This window comes from Carassius carassius, chromosome 3 (assembly GCF_963082965.1).
Source record: "Carassius carassius chromosome 3, fCarCar2.1, whole genome shotgun sequence".
In the NCBI taxonomy this organism is placed as follows: domain Eukaryota; kingdom Metazoa; phylum Chordata; class Actinopteri; order Cypriniformes; family Cyprinidae; genus Carassius; species Carassius carassius.
Window position 1 is genome coordinate 20,013,007 of NC_081757.1, and position 23,589 is coordinate 20,036,595.

A 23,589-nucleotide genomic window follows, 5' to 3' on the forward strand; every position below is an offset into this window, starting at 1 on the left:
AAGCCAAGGAGCACTAGTTGCGGTCCATGACAGCAAGAACCGCTTCAACATCTGGCAACACGCAGGAATCCGATGACAGCGGCTCAGATGTGGAGTTAACTGCACCACGCAGAAACAGCTAAATTCCTTCTACACTGGACGCGACAAAGCAAGTGTTAAAAATCATTTTAATATGATTTAATATGCGCTGCGACGCAGAAAGTCACTGAAAATAAAGGGATAGTATTTTGTCTCACTGCTTCCGTCCAACAATACGCCTTGTTATCTATTGTGGTAATTTGCAGCTCGTGTCAAAATGTTGTTGGTTTAGAATAGATAAATAACTCTTTTGACTCGTGTACGATAATTTTCTTACAAATACGATCATTTTGAACTTCTGGTACGATACTTGGACATTTCCAACCTGGCAACACTGCTCCGTCTTTCCTACAACTGAAGGTTATCTCCCACTTTGTTACTCAACTGCGCAGAGGGTTTACATCAGTCCAAGAACATCAATTCAGAAAAATTAAAAGCCGCTGTCGAAATTGCATTTAAACAGTATTGGAAGATTCGTGTTAACACTGGATAATGCCAAATGTAGATGCTGACATAAAATAAACATAGACACGTACAAATATTTGTACAGTAACGAGACTACATGACATGAAGTATCTGAATGAAACGTTAATCCTTTGTCACAATTTGAATATTACTGTTAGCCGTTCCCAGTATTCAGAATTAAAGTTGGCCGTTTGTGAATTTTCTTGCAGATTGTAGAGCAGACAGCGGACATTGTTTGCTCTTTAAGTTTAGGCCAGTGATTCTCTGACTCTCAGTCAGCCTGAGCCTAGCCCAAGTCTGTCTCTTCATCTGAGAGACTGAGTTCAGGATGTCCTAACTTTTATCCTGATTTAAGCTTAGAATCAGTTCCTGGTTGAATAAGGATTTGTTTAGGATAAGGATACATTTATTTAGCAAGGATGCAATAAAATAAAAATGTATAATGTTGCAAATTATTTCTGTGTTCTATGTTTTTATTTATAAAAATGTAATAAAATCTTTTAGGAAAAACTTAATGGGTTCCACAAAAATATTTAGCAATTTATATTATATCTAAAATATTTAAAGTCAGCTCAAGTCACCTTTATTTGTACAGCTATTTAAATAATGCAGCTCATTTCAAAGTAGCTTTACATGGATAAACAAGAAAAATAATGGTATAATGATGGTTCAGAGATCAATTCTGCCATAAAACAACAACAACAAACTGTAGGGTTATTGTTCAGCTGAGGTCAGTTTAGTGTTCAGTTCCATTCAATCATCATGTAAAGATCATCAGTTATGAAAGTAGTTCAGCTGTAATGTAGTCCTAGAACACTGATGTCATCATCCAGCTCAGTCCAACTGTTTGTACAATCAATTCAATAATATTGCTGAATATTAAGTGTCCCCCAACTAAGCAAGCCAAAGGTGACAATGGCAAGAAACCCAAACTCCTCTGGCCAGACAAACCAGCATGGTGGGATATAGTTCCAGGATGCATCACAAGTCAGATTGTGGATCGGTGTCATTCATCTAGTTTTTTCACTGATAATAACAATAAAAAATTCCTGAATATCAAATCAGCATATTAGAATTGTTTCTCTAAGATCCTGTGACATAAAGCTTTTATATCAACTGCAGGTCATCACAATCTCAAGGTAATTCTTTACTATTTAATGTTTTGGTCAACCGGTATTCAGTTTGTACAATCTCATTAAATTTGTACAATCTGATTGATGGTAATTTTAAATAATATTTAAAAACATATTTATTATTTTTAGGGGAGGTTAATCCCATATGGATCACATTGAATGAATTCGTACAATATCATCATCTGGTAAAATAGTTGTTTTCTACTGAGATTGAGTGGGTAGGCTTATTTTTGTGAGTATGTTTTTTGTAGGCTAAATCTGTGTATACAGGCAGTCAGTATGTCACTGTCAAATGAGCTTTCATTGTAGATTTTCTTGAGGTGTGTTGTTTGTTTGAGGGAGGATTAAAAAAAGAAAAGGAAATGTCTTTACTAGAATCATTTGACAGCCAAGGCAGCTCAATAAAATGATGTAACCAGTGTACTATACATCTAATTTCCTGCTTCATCTTCTGAAATCATTGATTTGTATTGAGTTGGCATGAGTTTATAAATGAATGGTATAGAATTGCAAAATCAATGTTGGACGCTCTTCAGTGTGCGGAGAAAGAATTACAAGTTTTTAGCGCAATCAGATATCATAAAATATTTCAATGAAAATTTGTTAAAGGAATCATTGTCTTATTTCATTTTATTTTTATTTAATCCCACCGTTTGGCTACATGAATGAAACAATAGCATGCTTCTTAAAAAAAGAAATTGTAGAAGATATGTTTTTTTATTTTATTTATAAAAATGCTTTTTTTAAACATTTGATAAAAAAAGATAGTAAAAGATTACACCAAACAAGGAGTAGGCCTACATATTTGCATTATTATCTGCAACACTCAAACACTTGACTAGTAGCAGCACTAGGTGGCAGGCGAATACGGCTGTTCTTCTCCTCGGTCTCAGTTGTCTAATATAGCAGCACAAGAGCGCTCTGGTTTGAGCTCTGCTTCCCCACCCTCTTCCCTTCTCTCTTTCTCTCCCTCCCTCTCTCTTACATTAGAGCTTTCCATCTTTCGTTTGAATCGCACTCGCTTTGACAGTGTTAAATGAAGGCGCTTATCATGGCAGTTTTGGCGCACCTGTACCCAGCTGTGTTTTTGGCTTGCGCGTGGATGTCACTGTTCGGACCGACATCCTGTCACACGGGCGTTATAAACCAGAGAAACGTACGGGACCGAGAGCTTGACAGCCGCGGCGTGCATGTCACTGGCAGAGATGAAGCTCTTATCTCAGCGCACAGCCGCGGAGATTACAGCGGGGACCCCGGCGGACCCCGCGTCCGGAGGGCTTCGACTCCGGAGAAAGTCTCTCTACTCAGCAGCTCTTTCGTCCTCAAAGGGGATGCCACCCACAACCAGGCAATGGTCCACTGGACGGGAGTAAATAGCAGCGTGAGTACCCCTCCACCCTCCTCCCCCGTTCCCTATTGTAATTGTCCCGAAAAGTCATAAGATTGAACATTGAGTTGTTAATCCTGTCAAGTCTTTTCATAAGGTGCGTAGATGGTCTAAGGATTTATTGCAGGTTGAGAAACAGGTAATGAAGCATCATGAGCAGTAGGCGGGTGTTTGGGTGTTTGGTAGATGCATAACGACCAGCTTTCATGATGATCGTTACACAAAACACATCTGCTGTGGATAGAGAGGTTTAGGTCAGTGTTTACCAAACCACCCGCTTGTAATGTGAGCCAGAATGACAGCTGATGCCGAATCGCACATACAGCCTACCTCGTGTGAGCTTGCACGCGCTTAGAAAACAGAAGTTTATTGCAAGTCCTTGTAGTATACTGCTGGCTCATGCACAATTTGAAGTTTGACGGTGTTTACTTGCTGAATCGTATAAGCGATGCGATGTGATGGTTGTTATAGAGCGATCGAACGAGCGCGAACAGCTTGGATGCGCGCGGAACAAACGCGCGCTTGTCTGTGTGATGGTAGCCTATTTTGGTGAATTGTATCTGGAGGAGACATCTCTCATTTACAAAGCTGCCAAAACAACTCGTGAGCTGTTTACACAAAATGCAAAGCGCCCTGAATAAAACCTACTTTTTAATATCTGTTGAAGTGTGAAGTGCTTTAAAGTCGCGCTTTTGTAGTCGGCTTGATTTGCCTTTAAACTATTGTCAAGCAAGTTTAGGACTGAGAAAGATTATTGCACAGATCTTTCATAATTAGTTTAGTTTAAGTAGCAGCTTTGTCTCAGATGTTTTTCCTAATATTGTTGAAATACATGCAGTAAGAGCATTGTGGATGGTATAGTAAGTTTTATGTGTTAAATCAGTTTGATGAGAATTGTTTGAGACTTGAAATCTCTGCTTTGTGATCACACATAATTTAATAGTGAGATGTCTCTATTCTTCATTTTAACTCAATTATAAGAGATCAAATATTACAAATATTACAGAGGTGCCATTTCTGATCTTATTTTCTTATAACTGATAGCTAATTGTAATATTTTGTATCTGAAAGTTTTACAACACCATTGAAACCAACTCCCAGTTTCTGTAATGAAGCACTTTTCCTTTTAACCCCATCCGATCTGCTTCTCAGATTGAATCTAGAAAAAAAAAAAAGCAAACAAAAAAGTAATTTGGAGAAGTGACTTCACAGTTGTCCAGAAGATGATCATCAACACCCTCCACAAGGAGGTTAAGCCACAGAAGGTCATTGCTGAAAGGGCTGGCTGTTCACAGAGTGCTGTATCAAAATATATTCATAGACAGTTTACTAAAAGGAAAAGGTGTGGTAGGAAAAGGTGCACAAGCAACCATCAAGAGTCACCACACTCAGACGTCTTCAGGAAAAGGGCTACAGCCTTCACATTCCTAGAACCAAGCCACACCTGAACCATAAAAAACAACAGAAGCATTTCACCTGGGGTAAGGAGAAAAAGAACTGGACTGTTCCTCAGTGGACCACAGTCCTCTTTTCAGATGAAAGTAAATTTAGCATTTCATTTGGAAATCAATGTCTGGAGTCTGGAGGAAGACTGGAGAGGCACAGAATGAAAAGTCTAGTGTGATGTTTCTGAAGTCAGAGGTGATTTGGGGAGCTGTGATGTCTGCTGGTGTTGCTCCATTGTGTTTTATCAAGTTCAAAGTCAATGCAGCCATCTACCAGGAGATTTTTGGGAGCACTTTCATCTTACATCTGCTGACAAGCTTTATGGAGATGCTGATTTCCTCTTCCAGCAGGAATTTAGCCCCTGCCCACAGTGCCAAAACCACTTCCCAGTGGTTTGCTGACCATGATATAACTGTGCTTGATTGGCCAGCCAACTCACCTGACCTGAACCTCACAGAGAATCTATGGGGTATTGTGAAGAGGAAGAGAAGTAACATCTGACAAACAATACAGAGGAGCTGAAGGGCACTAACAAAGCAACCTGGGCTTCAATAACACCTCAGCAGTGCCACAGGCTGATCACCTTCATGCCACGCCACACTGAAGCCCCAACCAAGTATTGAGTACTTAATTTTCTACTTTTCATTTTTCTAAGCTGTAGGTCACCATCAGAATTAAAACAAAAAACTCTTGAAATATTTCAGTCTCTGTGCATTGAATCTAGAATATAAGAAAGTTAGCTTTTTTTAATTATTTTCCATGACATTCAAATTTTTTGAGATGCACCTCTATATGATCATTATGGTTACCGCTACAGGCACAATTGAGGCAGCTACCAGCTCCTCGTAGGCCCCTGGGGTCAGGAGTCATAGCAATACACACACAGAGAATGTAAACGTCAGTGGCAGCACCATCGTCGTGTGTTTGACAACAGAACAGCGTGTAATGAGAATGTGCGTACAAAGTAATGGTTAGATTATTATTGTGCTTCAGCCTTTAGCACCATTCTTTAGCACCAAAACAAACACACCCATATACCCCAACAGGACCTGCTACGGTGGTCGAGAGAGATAAACATGCTGCAAATGACAAAAATACCTGCAATTTATGAAAACATCATCAGTTTGACAACACGTGCTGCAAATACTCACAATACAAACAAATAAAGAAATGTGCTGCAAAAACACAGATGACATCGGAAATATTTAAGGGAACCGTAAACAGACAAATATGGCTGGGGCATAATTTATCAATGTTTGCTCTGAAAAGATCTTTGTTTATTTTATCAATCCTGGTCATACAATTCCTTAGCTTTTTTGTGTGTGTGTGGATATTATTAGCCTAAATAAGCTGATTAAATACACAATTACTGTAACTGTGAACGGTTATGTAAGCTGGCAAACTTATTTTACAACTCACCTTACAAAAACTAAACATAGCCTATGGTTTTACTATTGAAATGAATTAATTAATAAATACATTTATTATATAAAAAAGCAAACAAAAAATGGTTACTGTAATCATGCACAAATTAACCATGGATTTACTACTCTAACCATAGTTTAACCATGGTATTTATACAACTGTGGTTATACAAATGTTAATCAATACTCAAAAAAAAATTTGAGCATTTGCAACTTGTTTTTGTATTTCGTTGTGTTGCGAGTATTTGCAGCATGTGTGCTGTCAAACTGATGAAGATCTTTTCTTAATTTGCTGGTGCTTTTTCTATTTGAACGCATTTTGTGAGGTTGCAGCGTGTTGAGCTCTCTAGGCCACCGTGCCTCGCCCCTATTTTGAAATCTTCACCCCACACGTACATACACAACCATGGCAACTACGATCGCAGAAACAAGCGAAGATGACACACAAGCATATTCAAGCAAAAGCCAACATGGATAGGTTGTGTGAAACAATGCAAAATCAACGTTACTAACCTATCAAAAAGAAACAAATAAACTTCGGCGTCCGATTCGAGCCCTTCCCAATCCTTGAGTTTCTCTCCACCGCTGGAAAGCTGCCCAGATATTTACGCGGGTCCTACCTCTTGCCTGATTGTAAACCCTCTTTTTTATCTGCCATCTCTCTCAATCTGTAGTCGATCTGCTAATATGCTAATTTTGAATAAAAGCGTCTGCTTAATGACTAAATGTAAATGTAATGTAATATGCGTCCTGTGCACTCAAATTGAGCACTCTTCTTGCTATCAGGACATGACACGCCCCTTACCGCTGATTGGCTACAAGTGTGTTTTGGGACTCGGTCAGACAATGTCGTCAAAAGTGTGTTTCAAAAATCGTTAAGTACACGTTTAAGGAGCGGCGGGCCGGGTCACCACTACTTAGACTAATGTACATAGCGGAAACTCAGATTAATCCTATGTTTACCAATAGAGCCTTTAATCGAGACAGTGAGGGGGACGGATCGGGTCACTATGAATCTGGGGGGGTCATGTCCCCCCCGTCCCTAGTGCCATCTGCGCGCCTGGTGTTATTACTGCTAACTGAAACTAAAAACATATAAAAATGTATTTACATGAGATAAACATTGAAACAAAATCGAAAAAGAACTCTAACTAAAAGTTAATGAAAAACTATTTAGGCATTAAAAACTAAAATTAAATAATATTAACAAAAACTATAACTGTATGTCATCTGACAGATGCACAGTGGATAAAATAGATGCTCAAGAGGTCACAAGCATTGCAATACAGCTGCATATGTTCATTTGTCAGGTTTGCTGACAGACTGCATTAGGATCTGCCTTTTATTTCATCTCATCTCCAGATTTCCATTCACAGCAGGGTTACTCTGGCATTTAGGGATCATTCAAAATAGATTGACCACAGTTTATAGGATAATCTTCTTGAAAATGTCTTTAACCTGCGACATAACTGCAGAAATCAATTATCTTTTGCATAAATTCACCGTACTGATCATATATGAAAATATTGTAAAGCTAATCCAGCAGCCGAGTGTACAGATTTCTATTATTTATGCTATCATCTGCTGTTGTAACAAGAGCATGCAGAATATACTTTAAACAAAGGAAGAGCAATCCATTATTCCAGTACCTACTATAGTCCCGGAGAATGATACTAGACTCCTGACGTAATTCCAGCATTGGAGCCTTTCATGTGCTGAACGGGTGCACTTTGTGTTTTCCGTTCTACCTCTTTTGTTCTGCCTCACTTTCTCTGGGGAGTGTGACCATCTTGATTCATTTTATTTTTCCCTCCTGCATTTCTGACCACAAATCTATTTTTTTGTAAATATGAGGAGATATAGTCATCTATCTGGCATTTAGCAGCACTCTCTGCTGTTGTTTGTGTTTGCAGCGTTGTCACAAACCATCCATCTGTTTGCCCGCTGATAGCTGTGTTTAGTTAAGACAGAGAGAACAGGGGAAAATCACACACAAAACTAAGATACTGCATTTGAGAAAGTTAGAGATAGACACAGACAGACAGACTGTACTGATATTTAGAATAAAGGTAGATAAAAAAGGGAGTCCAAGGAAGCAATGGTAGAAAGATTGCTAACAGTCTAATTTAGCTCAGAATGTGTGCATGTTGTTCCCTTGGCTTCACGCTATTAGCAAATCTGATCAAATGAAAGACACATGGCTCATTGACATTTCCAAGGCAGCCCAGAGACGCCACCACCATGTGTGCTTCTCCCCTGAGTCATCATTTTCTTGTTTTCCAAAGCCAGTAGGTTTTCCAATTTGAAAGTTTTAGGGCGATCTGTAATAAATTAGTCATATATTGCATGACAGAGATAAACTCTTATACATCAGATTATGTGGAAATTTAGCTCTTTAAAATTGTATAAAATTGTACTCTTATACACCAGATTATGTGGAAATTTAGCTCTTTAAAATTGTAATGCAGTTTTTGCATTGTGTCAATTTAAATGGCCATACGTTTTATCTACATACAGTAGATTATCTACACATATAAAAACAAACAAACACAAACCATCCCATTTTTAGTTCACCAAAAGATGTGCCCAAGCACAAAAGATGGATGAGCCATTAAGGTAGTCCCTGGCAAATGGTTAATGAAAATATGCGTTGCTTTGCATATAAATTGGGAGCAGAGTATAAAAACGAGTTGCTATTAAGATACATAGCATGTATGCAGTTTTCCTCTGTCTTTGTCACGTTCTCCTGAAGGCTTACATTATAAAATAGGCATTCATTCATGGTTCATATACTTAGCAGACAGTTAATTTGGCCCCTCCTATTGCATGGGCAAAATTGTTAGCACATGTCTTGTCTGTCTGAATCAATATTCCCTAGTTGTTTCTGAATGTTTCTGTTTTGCAATGAGTCAGATTTGGCATGCAAACATGTGGCAGAGTGGACAAAAGTGTTTTCCATCCACATTTTTTTAAAGCCTTTCCAAATCCAATTTTCCAAGTCCAGTCTTCTTTCAAATATCAGTACTAATTACTGGCATGCCATTGGTGGTTTTGCTCTTTTCAGCACTGAGACTTTAGTTTTTTCTACCTCTGTTAGCCCAGCTTATTAGAAGCTTACTTGTGGTCCCTTTTCCTTGCTCTCCCAATGAGGATTTCTCCCTTTGTGTCCTGAGAGACCTCATCAGAAAGAATCTGGAGGGACAGCTCCAGCATGCAGAATGTGTTTTATTCATTGGCATTGCATTTTGTCATAATGCTCCTCCAGTAATGTATTTGAAGGACTAGTTAGCCATAATTCAAAATGTTGACAAAATTTACTAAACTCATACTCATCAGAGTATTGTGGTTTATGTTAGAAGTAGGATTAGGCTGATACTCTGAAACTCTGGCATTTGAATATTGATGCATAAGGTAACAAATAAACAGCCTATGATGATGATTATTATAGGGCATTTTGTTATTCTGGTATTTCAGATCAACATCCATAGATAAAACATAAAATTTCAAGGTATTTGAGGAGAAACTTGATGATTTTGTTACATGTTTTGACAAAAAGTCAACCGTTGTGTAAGTGTAATTCTGTATTAAAGGCAATACATTGTCATTTTCAATTGATGCATTTATACATTATTTGCTTTGCTTTGTACAGCTTTAAAGTATTTACAGTAGCATCTAATAAAACAAAGATAATCCATTTTTGATGTCAGTTTAATTGGATGAGCAAATAAGAGTAAGAAAGATATGAACATTAGATTTCTGTGACAGAGGTTCTACTTGTGTATAGTGTAAAAAATTAGTTGATAAATGCAGAGAAAGTAATGTTTTTTGTCATTCAAGTGGATTGTGAGCACTATATCAGAGTAGATTTGACAAGTTGATTCATTTCCATAAATCATTAATTAAAATATATTGTATTTTAGCTTAGAAATGTGACGCATGGAATGTACAACAGGTGCTTTTGTACTTTTTTGTACTTTTGTACTCACCAATGGGCTTCATAGAAATGTGAATACATTTCATATAAATGTATGCATGTACACTCCTCAACATTATCTTGTGCTGATTAACAAACAACTAAAATATGCAATAGCATATTTTTCATTTTTCAAATGTGTCCCATTATCCCATAAAGAATCATAAAAGTAGTCCATTTGAAGTATGCACTTTAGGTCGAGCCCAAGTCTGAAGCTGTATGATAACATTGTGTGTGAAACAGACCGAAATTTAAGCTTTATTTACTGATGATCTTCACTAGACGGGAGCTCTCAAATCCTCCTCGTATGGAAAGCAGCTCTATCTATGATCTCCTTTCGTATTTCACAAAATCAAGAAAACAACATTAGATAGCCCATAACTATGGACTCATTAAACCTACAGCTGTGAATGACACTATGGTTGTTGATGTCAGATGTGTTCATCAGTCTAGATCTGTATCACTGTTGGCTTTGGCAGGGAGAATTCCTCCTGTTTTTGCCAGGTCATACTAGACTGAGGAAATTCATGTCTGTAGATTTGAGTCATTTCATCATTACACTGTGCATTGTATGAGTCCACAGAAGAATACAGAGAGAAAATAGTACAATGGGTGAGAACTAAATTAGCTCGGAACACAGAAGTGATGAAGCCTTACTGGTGAGCTTGTGAGACAGTCAGATTGTGTTCAAAATGTTCCTCAGAGCCACGAAACAACAGATGATTAACCTGATCTATCTACTGTCCATAAGCGTTAATAAAGTTCAAAGACCACCAGCCTTTTGTTGTCAGCAATCACACAAAATAAAAAATATCAGAACAAATGATGGCTGTTGTTTTGAGATGGCTACAACTGATATTAACTTAGGTGTTTGTGACAGGAAAAGTCACTACTGGTGATAATGGTTGGTCTGATGGCAACATGTCTAAAACAGGTAAGATGGATTCAGATTTGTTGGTTTGTTGGCTATAGCGATTAAAATGTTTCCCTCTAGTTCTGTATATTTTGCCATATGCATCTCCTGATCAGCTTGTGCTTCTTTATGCAGTAAAGTGGAGAGTCATGTTGATTGCACACATACACTGTAAAATGATTTTTCAAAATTATAAATTAAACAAACATTACTGGAGTATGTTTTACAAGAAAATACTATTTTGGTCTTTTTACTTAAATAATGTCTAAATTAAAATAGTTATTTGCTGTTTCTTCATAATTATTTTCAGTAACTTCAGAGTTCATTTTTTTTTTCACTTTTTCCAGTGTAGTGTAGGTTAAACCTTCTTAACCTTCAACATAATTCTTGCTTAAGGTTGGACAGACAGTTAAGTGGTATTCCGGTCTTTTGAAAGAGCAGAAAAACAGAGCTTGAGCCAGCTTGAGAATTAAAAAAGACCGCTTTTAAGAATAAGATTTCTAGTATTTTGTAAAATATGAATTCAGTGATGCTTTACAAGTTATATCAGAGAAAAACTTACACTTTTAGTAAACAGAAACGTTTTATTGCCAGGGACATTTTTGTCATTTCTTTGTCAGCTGCAGTGGCAGTCATTAATTTTTTCACTTTTCCTTGCATGGACAGTTTGTGCAATAATAGATGTGTGAAAATTCAAAAGTGATGTGTTGCTTGCTTTAGTCAGAATGCATGTTGATAGAGCTGATTCAAGCTGATATCTGCCACAACATTGTTCTTAATAGCACAGCTTTATCTTCATAGGCTGCAGTGAATTACTAGAAATAATAAGACATCTTTATTGCTTTAGTCTTTTAAACCCTAAACGGACCATGTAGGGAAAATTATAGTTAGAATGAAATAATTGGTATAATGTTACTGAAGCATGTTTGCAGTTTTAGAGTGGATCTGTTTCATGATGAATCCTGTATATATTCTCTCTTCTCTCTCTGTTTCTTTTTCTCTTAATCAGCGTGACTGTGCCTTAATGAAGTCTGTACGTAGTTCCTAATGACTCTTTGTCCTCTTCTCTTTAACCTTCAGCTCACACACACACACACACACACACAAATATAAAGGATGATGTCTTTCATATGTAATTTTCAGCAGTACTGACAAGTACCATGAGGAAGGCTCCATGAGCTCTATCAATTTTAATTACAGAGGCACTCAGATAGTTATTGGGATCGTTCAGGTCAGCCAGGATGGCAATAAAAATTCACCCTTGGGTTGTCAGTCACTATATACACCTCATATTTTTAATCTCGGTCATTTTAAATAGTAATATAAATTGAATATAGACTGCATGCCTGCCTGATTTATTGCCTACTGTCGGGATATGAAATGGGAGTATTGTAATTATGCATGAATACCAAATTGACCCCCAAAAGAGACCAAAACACAATCTTCGCAGCTTCTTTTCCATTCTGATGTTCTCTTAACCTCATGTACAGGTTTTATCTGGAATATTCTAGCTGTTATATAATAACTGGAGGAAGATATTTCTTTCACTTTTTTTCTGGGAGCAAAGACTGTCATGATTGAGGCTTCTGGTAATTTGACATTGAACCTCATTTTTCATGCACATTTTTGCTGAAAATAGTACGCTGTCATAAAGAAATCTGTAGAAAAATGCATAATATCCTGCAGAAAATGACTTTTCTGTTAAGTTTCCAGACATTTGCTTTTATACTAAAAATTATACTAAACTGTAACTATTTTATTTATAGTATAAATATAAAGGATTCTTACAGATGTTTACATTTCTAAAGCTGTGCATATGTAAAAATGTTCTTTTCTATATGCTATCAATTGTATGTGTCATTATATTTCCAAATGTACAAATAACTATGAATACTAATAAGTAGGCCTAGAAAAAAACTCGGAATATCTTTCAAAGCTCTATTGCCACTAACCTGGCAAATCTGGGTTAATCCAAAGTAGTTTTTCTTCACTCTATCAACCTGGTATCTTTTGTAATCTTAACTGGTGAACCCTAAATGCTGTAAAATAGTGTAGAAGCCAGCCAATCAGATTAGAGCTTGCCAGATCTAGAAAATGCCTCCCAGTTTTGTGTGTAATATAAAATGGTCATGGACAAACTGTGGGTGTGCCGTCTGAGGCAGAGACAATACATTTGAATTGTTATGAATGCTAGCACTGACTAACATGCCGGTAAAGGTTTGTTTTCTGGCACAAGAGCGAAGATTATTATCATTCTGTTTTCAACGTTACACTTTTCAAAACTCTCCCCGGAAAACATGTTCAGCTCTCTATGAGATTAATTAATTTAATATATAGGCCTAGTATTTCCAAGCATTTGAGCTTTTCAAACACACTAAACCAATAGTAAATGTATTTTGTCAAAGTGTAATTCATTCCTCTCTGGTGTGTGTGTGTGTGTGTGTGTGTGTATGAGATGTGCTATATTGTGGTATGAGTATAGTGATGATGTGTGTGTGGGTGTGTTGTCCATAGCGACAGAAAACACTTGACTGCAGACTTACAGACCAAAATGTTTTTTTTTTCTCCACAGTAAGAAGCAGCTCTGTTGTTCGTTCCTATAATACTATAATGTAAAGAAAAAGTAGATTCGCTATAATGAATCTTTTAATTCTTCCCACTTCACTTAAATCTATTGTCCAGTGTTGTATCTTTGAACACATTTTAATTTAAGATCTGTTGTATTTTGCAGACTCATGTGGGGTTTTGTGTTACAGATGAGAAAAATAATAATTCCATATCATTATGTGATTGACTTTGATATGTTTAATGTATCCGGTTGTTCATCACACTGAGTGTGTCACACAGAGTAGGATAGTGGCAAAAATACCCGTGAGCAGCTGCTTGCACAGAGAGGTCAAGACCCTGGAACACACAAATAACACACACACACACACACACACACACAAACCGTAGTGCCATATAGCACTATGCACCATAATATCACAGCCATATGGCTCTTATTCTCAAGTCTTAGTGATGCCTATTGAAATGTGCTGTCATATGTGTGTCTTTGCACATTTAGCTGTTACCATTGTATGTTGTGAAAAGTTAAATATAATTTCCCACAGATCTAATTGTTTTGTGTGTATGTGAGCATCTGATATACTATATGAGTCACACTCTCTGTCTGCCTATGAAGTGAATCCCATAGTCCTGCCCCCTCAAATCCACCAAACGCAGCTTCACTCCATATCCTCCATATTTGTGTCTTCTATTGCTGTCTGTCCTCTATGGAGGCTTGTTTCTGCTATAGGATAAAAAAAAATTTAGTTGGAACGTTTCATATACAATTCTGAGATTAAAGTATATTAAGTCAAGTCAAGTCACCTTTATTTAGGGTGGCCATATGCGCCGTTCATACGGGACACGTCCCAGCCAGGATTTTAATAATGCCTAAAATATCCAGGTTTTGGCTATTTGCACTGTGCAGGTTGATCGTTGTGTAACATTCATGAGATCTATAAAGAGCAGAGCAGACGGCTCCTTATGCTTTCGAATCGCTTTCACGTGTTTGTTTGTTCCTTGGACTTGAAGCATTGTGGCGCACTTTGTTTTTTTTTTCGATTTGTGCACAGCGACGCTTCAAGTCAATCGAACGAACAAACACGTGCGCATATTTGCATCTCTTTGATAGTTCCCTCTAGATCTCACCTTCTCACACGCAGCCCCACGATTGGTCGATTATGTACAATACTTGCATGTTATTGGTCAAACTGCTCTGGATGTTTTAGCCAATATTAAAATCCTGGTTGGGACGTGTCCCATATGAACGGCGCATATGGCCACCCTACCTTTATTTATATAGCGCTTTAAACAAAATACATTGCGTCAAAGCAACTGAGCAACATTCATTAGGAAAATAGTGTGTCAGTGCAAAATGACAGTTAAAAGCAGTTCATCATTGAATTCAGTGATGTCATCTCTGTTCAGTTTAAATAGTGTCTGTGCAATCATTTGCAATCAAGTCAACGATATCGCTGTAAATGAAGTGACCCCAACTAAGCAAGCCAGTGGCGACAGCGGCAAGGAACCAAAACTCCATCGGTGACAGAATGGAGAAAAAAACCTTGGGAGAAACCAGGCTCAGTTGGGGGGCCAGTTCTCCTCTAACCAGACGAAACCAGCAGTTCAATTCCAGACTGCAGTAAAGTCAGATTTTGCAGAATAAGAATTTTTTTTGTGGTCTTGTCCCGGTGGTCATCTGAGACAAGGTCTTTACAGGGGATCTGTATCTGGGACTCTAGTTGTCCTGGTCTCCGCTGTCTTTCAGGGCAGTAGAGGTCCTTTCTAGGTGCTGATCAACCATCTGGTCTGGATACGAACTGGATCCGGGTGACTGCAGTGACCCTCTGATCTGGATACAGACTGGATCTGGTGGCTACGGTGACCTCGGAATAAGAGAGAAACAGACAAATATTAGCGTAGATGCCATTCTTCTTATGATGTAGCAAGTACATCAGGTGTTATGGGAAGTGTTCCCGGTTCCGGTTTACCTAATTAATGCAGCCTAAAAATCCTTTTACGGATTTGGATATTAGAAGCATATTAGTGTGTTATGTGTAAGCCAGGTTAAAGAGATGGGTCTTTAATCTAGATTTAAACTGCAAAAGTGTGACTGCCTCCCGAACAATGTTAGGTAGGTTATTCCAGAGTTAAGGCGCCAAATAGGAAAAGGATCTGCCGCCTGCAGTTGATTTTGATATTCTAGGTATTATCAAATTGCCTGAGTTTTGAGAATGCAGCAGATGTGGAGGATTATAATGTAACAAGAGCTCACTCAAATACTGAGGTGCTAAACCATTCAGGGCTTTATAAGTTATAAGCAATATTTTAAAATCGATACAATGTTTGACAGGGAGCCAGTGCAGTGTTGACAGGACCGGGCTAATATGGTCATACTTCCTGGTTCTAGTAATAACTCTTGCTGCCGTAATTTAGATATATTTTTAAGATGGAAAAATACAGTTTTACAAATGTTAGAAACGTCGCTTTCTAAAGAAAGATTGCTATCAAATAGCACACCTAGGTTCCTAACTGATGACGAATAATTGACTGAGCAGCCATCAAGTCTTAGACAGTGTTCTAGGTTATTACATGCAGAGTTTTTAGGTCCTATAATTAACACCTCTGTTTTTTTCAGAATTTAGCAGTAAGAAATTACTCGTCATCCAGTTTTTTATATTGACTATGCATTCCATTAGTTTTTCAAATTGGTGTGTTTCCCCGGGCCGCGAAGAAATATAGAGCTGAGTATCATCAGCATAACAGTGAAGCTAACACCATGTTTCCTGATGATATCTCCCAAGGGTAACATGTAAAGTGTGAATAGTAGTGGCCCTAGTACTGAGCCTTGAGGTACTCCATACTGCACTTGTGATCGATATGATACCTCATCATTCACTGCTACGAATTGATGGCGTTCATATAAGTACAATTTAAACCATGCTAATGCACTTCCATTAATGCCAATAGTCATTTGCAAAAGAATGTTGTGGTCAATAGTGTCGAACGCAGCACTAAGATCCAATATTACACAATCAGGACTTCTTCAGTGAGATATAAATGCAGAATTGCAATATATAAACTCCCAATTCGGAGAAAAAATTGTTAGAAAGACAAAATTGCAAGTTTGTATCTCACAGTCCTGAGTTTATTTTTTGCATTTTTATCCTGTGGTAGAAACAGACTTCCTTAGTTCATTATTATTTTGAATCTCTCTCTCTCTCTCGCTCTCTCTGAGTGAGAGTGAGTACTTGGTGTGTGTATATACAGTATATATATATATATATATATAGAGAGAGAGAGAGAGAGAGGGGGGGGGGGGGGCTTGGGAACTGTTCTCTCTCTTTTTTCCTTTGTCTGTTTGCTTCTTTTGGTTTGAATTCAGTGCTTGCTTCCTCCTGATTTGTAAACCTCAGCTCAGATTGAGTATGATTGAAGAGGGAGGCTTTTTGGTTTGGTTGTATAATCTCTTGTCTTGATCAGTTGTTGGGTTGTGGTAAAGAGGGCAGCTTGTCACAGATCCACTGCCTCTCTCTCACTCTTCTTTCTACAGCAGACCTATTTATATATAGCTACAACGTACAGAGCTGACAGGGAATATGACATGGGTAATTCAATCAATAAAAAAGAAGGACAAGATTCTCTCTTGCTGACTTTCTCTCCCTTGAGGGGGTTTTCCTGTTACAGCGAGTGAACATTTTGAGATCTGTCTTTTCTGCTCTGGTTAAATTTGACCAGAGTCAAATTTAAACACTAACATTCAATGAGGTATGTCCAAACCAAAGTCTGTATTTTCAAAATCATTTAGTTGATAGGTTGCCTGAATGACTAATTGACTACTCTATCTTAAGGAATCCTTGTATTATTAGAGAGTTTTCAGTGAGATCTGAGTTCTTAGGGAGAACTTTATGTAAGGCACATTTTTGGATTTAAAACAGCTAGACAGACTGCAACAGAATGGACTAAAATTGGGATAATGAATGGAATATGGATGGAATCATTTTGGTACTTTGAAACATCCTAAAAATGCAACTCTGATGGCACAAGATGGTCACTAACATTGTAAATTGTTTCCACAGATGTCTTTCTGTTTGTATGAATGTAGTGGTGCAACATTAATAGCAGTGAATATAAAGATGCAGTTTTTCAGAGTTTTAAGATGTTTAAAAGCTAGAGTTAAAGCTCTAACACTTACAATACAGAATATAAGAATAATATTTATCTTTTTTTTAATAATATCTAAAGAAGGCATAGTTATGATTATGCATGTGCATAGCTGTAGTGGCAGTGCTTTAGGGATTAAACATCAATTTTTGACTCTTAGAAGGTGCTTGAAGTTTTCTGAGAATTTTGTATTTATTTTTGTTTATGTATGATATGTAAGATGTGCATTGTTTTGTCATGCTTTTGCAGATGCACCATAACATAAAATGCACAAAATTGTTATTTTGTATTGCATCAGTTGTTACTAGAACAAAGCTACATAATGCTGAGCAGTTGCTGACTTGAAGAAAGTGATCTGGTTCAGAAGAGTAGAGCTGTTCGTGTCCTCCATTTCCCCATGACTTCTGTTGTGGTCACTGATTCATTTCATGTGTGATAAAAACCATCTGTGGTGAATATTTATTGTATAAGTAAGTAATATTTTCACCTTCTCATTTAAAACTGAACAGCCCCAGCATTTAGCCTTTTGCAAGCTTCAAATACAAGGATTGTACAAACAAACATTTTGTTTTATTACATTGGAGCTTAGGAATTGATCTTTATGATTTGTATGAGTTTAGAACTGACAGGGATGGTTATTTGGCTTTAGTTTTGTTTTTCCTCACATATTTTAGAGATTAGACTTCTTTGATACTTCAGACAATGAAATGTAGCTCAGCATGTTTCTGAGCCATTGAAAGCAGAACCAGTTTTACCTGTGAAAGAGAGATGCACAAAGAACTGTGCTTGTCTGAAGGTGAAATGTTGCAGGATGACCTGGGAGAGGGTTGTGTGGCCTACAGCAGGACCTCTGTAATGTTATATTTCTGTTCAGACCTCAGTGACGGAGATATCCGAGTGTGCAATAAACTGATGACTTATTTGAAAGAAACAGAAAGAAAAAATCATATCATATCATAATTAATAAATAGTGACTTTCAGTGGAATCAGTAAAAATCATAAAAACATTTAAACTAAAGACACAAAAAAACTAAAGACATGATTGATCATGTGTGATAAAATCATACTACATTATCCCCCACTTTCACAGACAAGGCTTAAGCCTAGTCCTAGACTAAAATGTATTTGTGAGCTGTTTCAGCTGAAAGAAACCTGCACTGACTGATTCCAAAATGCATACTAGTACACCAGTTTTTTTTCCCTAAGGCTTATATTATTATTTAATCATAACCATTACTTAATGAAACAAAACAATATTTAAAAAGGATAAAGGGTAACATGTAAAGTGTGAATAGTAGTGGCCCTAGTACTGAGCCTTGAGGTACTCCATACTGCACTTGTGATCGATATGATACCTCATCATTCACTGCTACGAATTGATGGCGTTCATATAAGTACAATTTAAACCATGCTAATGCACTTCCATTAATGCCAACAAAGTGTTCTAGTCATTTGCAAAAGAATGTTGTGGTCAATAGTGTCGTGATCATGATCATGTGTGATAAAATCAGTTTTTTTCCCTAAGGCTTATATTATTATTTAATCATAACCATTACTTAATGAAACAAAACAATATTTAAAAAGGATAAAAAATGGGTAAATTTTTACTTAATTTTATTTGTGAATTATTAATCATCAAATTATTGTAATCAAATAATGCTCATAATGTGTGTATACAATGCGTATATATTTGCATAATTATTATTAAATACTGTTTTTCTTTATATCCTGAAATAAGAAGTCATTTTTTTTTCAGCAAAAAGCTAAATGACATCAGTAGGAAACTTTACTAGAGTCAACCAAACTACAGAAGCTTAAAATAGCTACATACAGAAAAGAGTCAGGAATCACGAATTCTGCTCTCCTGTGTGTGAGTGTGTGTGTGTGTGTGTGTGCTGCTCAAGTCTCCTTTCTGTCCTCGTCTGGTAGAAGCTGGACAAAGGCCCTCAGCTTTCTATATTGTTGTCTTTGCTTGACTGATTCCCCCTGCAGCAGCACAGGGAGACATTTTTTTCTCCTCCTCTTAGCTTGTTCTTTTTGTCTGTTTGTTTCTCTCTTTCTTACCTTTTCTTTTATCTAGGTGTATCTCTGTGTTTAATTGCCTTGTATGCTCTATTGTTTTGTTTGAGTGAAATCTCCCCCATTCTCTCTCTTTTTTTATTCTTAAGCCATATTTTCCTGTGCTCCAGGCTTTTATATTTTAGGCACTGGTGTCTGGTGTTCTGGCTGAATCTTGACCTCAGTCATTCTCTGGGCTGGACAAATGACTGAGACGTCCTCTTTCCCTGGAGCCATTCTATTTTTCATTCCCATTCACACACACACACACACACATTCTTCCTTCACTCTTTTTCTCTGCCTTTTTCTCTTTCTTATTTTCTTTTCAACTCCCTCTCTCCATTTTGTTACAACAGTCTGAGGAGAACCACAAAAATCCTGAAAGATTCTTTTCTTCCACGTATTTTATTCCTTCAGGCAGTGGAATTTACAGAAAATCTCTCTCTGTGTTGCTGCTCCGCGTTGGCTGTAATCTCCTTTCAATCTTCCTCTTCTCTTTCCTCACCCTGATCCCATGATCACGGTGATGTTCCAAGTCTTAAGTGGAGCTGAGTGCTCGTGTAATCAAATTCCCCATGGTTTACCACATCGCTGCGGTTACAGTCAGATGTACGAGTCCGTGACCCGTGACCCCACCTTGAATTTGGGACAAAGCCAATCACAGAGCTGGGTCACCCATAGGCCATTACATTTCTCACAAGATTTCAGCTCTGACCTTCTGTGTCTCCTCTTAGAAGAGAAGTGGCTTCTGTTCTGTTAGAAATAAGTGTGAACATGTTGTATGTGTGCATATTTGTATGTCTGTAATAAATAATTTACATTAAATTTGATTTTAACCTTTTAACTTGGCAGTTCAAAATTCTCTCCAACATTTGTATTCATTTGATGCACTGGAAGATCTTGCCTTAGGACTGTGGATTGTGCACATTCATAGTCCCAGCAGGTGGAAAGAGTGGAAACTGATTGATGAAGTAGAACATTGTAATCAATGAGCAGTGTTGGGAGGTTGAGCTATATACCAGTCAGTTTCTGTACATCACAGACTGAACTGAGCTGTTATGCAAACTTTGACTCTTTTCTTTTTTCTGGGTTTTGTGTTTAGTAGGTAGTTAATTCATTAGTTAAGTTTGATTTCTTAATAACCCTTATTGTCACCATTGCTTTTGCCTGTTTATGGATTACAAGTATTGGATTCTTGATTTGAACTCTAAAATGAACTTTGTGTGTGGATTCAGCAGCCATTGTATATGTGTGTTTAGCACATTGCTGGTTCACTGTTAATTTTATCAAACAGCCAAATTGTTGCTTGTTCTTTTAACTTACATTTACTGATGTATTGCAATAAAAACCCACTTTCATGTATTTAGTTTCCGTATGATTCAGTCATTTAGCGCAGCACAGGAGCCCAATGCAAACGAATAGCATCTGTTTCACTGACCAACTGAACTAACTTCCCATCCAGAACAAATGTTTTATATGGACACATTTTGATCTTTCCTTGAAATAAAATATTTAAAAAGCTGTTTTGAGAGTTAGGTGGACTTTCATCACATCCCAATTAGTATGTGTATTGTATTGCCATAATGATGCCAGAGGAAGCTCCAGAAATCCACCAGTTAAGAAGACTTGAAGTATCAATGAACTGTGGATTTATCTGTTGCCAAGAACACATGTGTCATAAAAGGGATGGGCATTAAGCCATGATGAAAGAGTGAGATCTCAACCAGTGCTGCACAAAGAACTCACTTCTGGAACAGACTAACCAGCTTAAATGGAAGATCAAAAGAGAAAGTATGCAGGTTGAATATAGAGGGAATCTTTTGCTTAATCATCTATCATTATGTGACTATTCATCCATTACTAAGAAACCAGCATTACGTTAATCTTAAACTAGTACGGGAATGTAGCCATCTGTACAAAAATGACAAGGACAAATTATCCTCAGTTTCTAATTTTACTTACAATCATGCTACAGTTTGGAAGGTTGTTGACTTTAATTAATGTTTAATGTATTTCTAAATGTTTTGATGAGGTCTCTGATTTTGGCAAGTCAGTAAACTTTTAATAAATGGCTCTGCAGTAGAATGTTGTTTTGTTCAACACCATGTCTATGCAGCTGTCCAGCCGTATTTTTTTTTTAACTGACAAATGTGACCCTGGAGTACAAAACTTGTCTTAAGTCGCTGGAGTATATTTGTAGCAATAGCCAAAAATACATTGTATGGGTCAGAATTATCGATTTTTCTTTTATGCCCAAAATCATTAGGACATTAAGTAAAGATCATGTTCCATGAAGATTTGTAAATTTCCTACCATAGATATATCAAAGCCTATTCTTATTATTTATTTGGACAACTTATGGGTGATTTTCTCAGTATTTAGATTATTTTGCATCCTCAGATTCCAAATAGTTGTATCTTGTCCTATCATAACAAACCATACATCAATGGAACACTTATTAATTCAGCCCTTATGACTGGTTTTGTGATTCAGGGTTGCTTATAATCGTTTAGGATTCTTTTAGCAGAGCCAACCTTCTATGAGAGAGAGAGGTCAACTCTGGGCCAAACCACGGTGAATGAGTGCAACAGGAGTTGGATATGATGAGGCAGAACTGATTCAATGTTTTGACTGCAGCTGTCACCATCAAAAAGCGTTTCATTAGTAGATGTCAACACAATATGCCATATTTTGTTAAACGTAGTTGGTAGTTTGTTAACATTTTAAGTTTTTATGAAGGCTTTTTTGTAGGGTCTTCTTGATTTTTGCTAATCCAGAAGCACTATAATTAGTGTGTCTGACCCGTGGGTCACCAGAAGCAGGTCTGTGTTGATAGCACCTGGGTAGGTAGCTGAGGACACTCCATCAGCACCCTTTCAGCTTTCATGGAGCATTGCTCTTGATGAGAGAGTGGGGATGGATTGTGAACATTTTACCGAGCACTCATATTAAGGGTCAGTGTGGTTTGCCAGCACTGTTAGAGCAGGAATTTTGATCTAGTCTTGCCAAATGAACACTAAATGCCCCTTTTAGGGGACGTAATTCCTTTCTGTGGCAACACCTTTGGCATGCTGCCTAATGCACCCTGGCCTTCTCCTTCTATAGTGGATTCACATATTTCTGCAATGTGCTGAGGCTAGTGTGATGTTAGGATGCTCATGGAGTTCAGCCATTTTTTTATGACTGTTTAGTCATGTAAGGTGGAATGTACCATTAAAATAAAGCTAATAAAGCAGGTTTTTCCTGGGATCAGAAAACTGAATCTGCCTCAGAAATAAACGAGGGCTCAGAAACCTTTACACTACTACGGATGCTGGGTGGCTGTAGTTTTTGTTGTTATGTCTGTGAAGTGAAACTTTCAGAATATAAAGCATTTCCATTTGGCTTTGAATAGAGTGTGAAATGCCAGGCACCTCTCGGGCTAAGAATAGCTGAAAGTATGACGTCAAGCACGGTTTCACATGTAGAAATGGATAAACAATAAAAGTCAGAAAGTACTTTCGAGAAGTTTACTCAACCAATCTTTACTGTGATTTTCTGTTCCTGGCATACTTTGAGGATGTGAAGAGCAAAAGGTGTGTAAGTGGATTATTTTTCTTTTAAAATTAATAACACATATTAATAAATCTATACTACCATTCAATTTTAAATTTTTTTTAAATGAAAATATTTGTATGTTTTTGACAGAAGTCTCTTATGCTTACCATGGCTGCATTTATTTGATTAAAAAAACAACAATACTGAGCAATACTGTAAATATTACATGATTCGCTGATCAAGAAACATATCTTATTATGAATACTGAAAACAGTTGAGGTGATTCATATTTTTGTGGAACTGGTGATACATTTTTCAAAATAACATAATTTTTTTGTATCATAAATTACTGTCACTTTTGATCAATTTAATTTGTCCTTGTTGGAAAGTGAATGGTAGTGTTTATCTAACAAGACTATACTGTATGTGATATTCGTTCTGCAGATAGACTTGGATTTATTCTTAAA

General features: G+C 37.2%; 1 protein-coding gene across 3 annotated transcripts in view; it reads left to right on the forward strand.

Moving 5' to 3' along the window:
• Nucleotides 1-2,552: 2,552 nt before the first annotated feature.
• The window catches only part of LOC132122757 (VPS10 domain-containing receptor SorCS2-like), a 162,969-nt gene continuing 141,932 nt past the window's right edge, over nt 2,553-23,589 (forward strand). The window contains exon 1 of one of the 3 annotated variants that reach the window (XM_059533147.1): nt 2,553-3,057. In XM_059533147.1, coding sequence (XP_059389130.1) covers nt 2,713-3,057 — 345 coding nt within the window. In that variant the 5' untranslated portion in view covers nt 2,553-2,712. The remainder of the gene's footprint in view (nt 3,058-23,589) is intronic. The other 2 variants (XM_059533137.1, XM_059533156.1) reach the window with 2 other exon arrangements.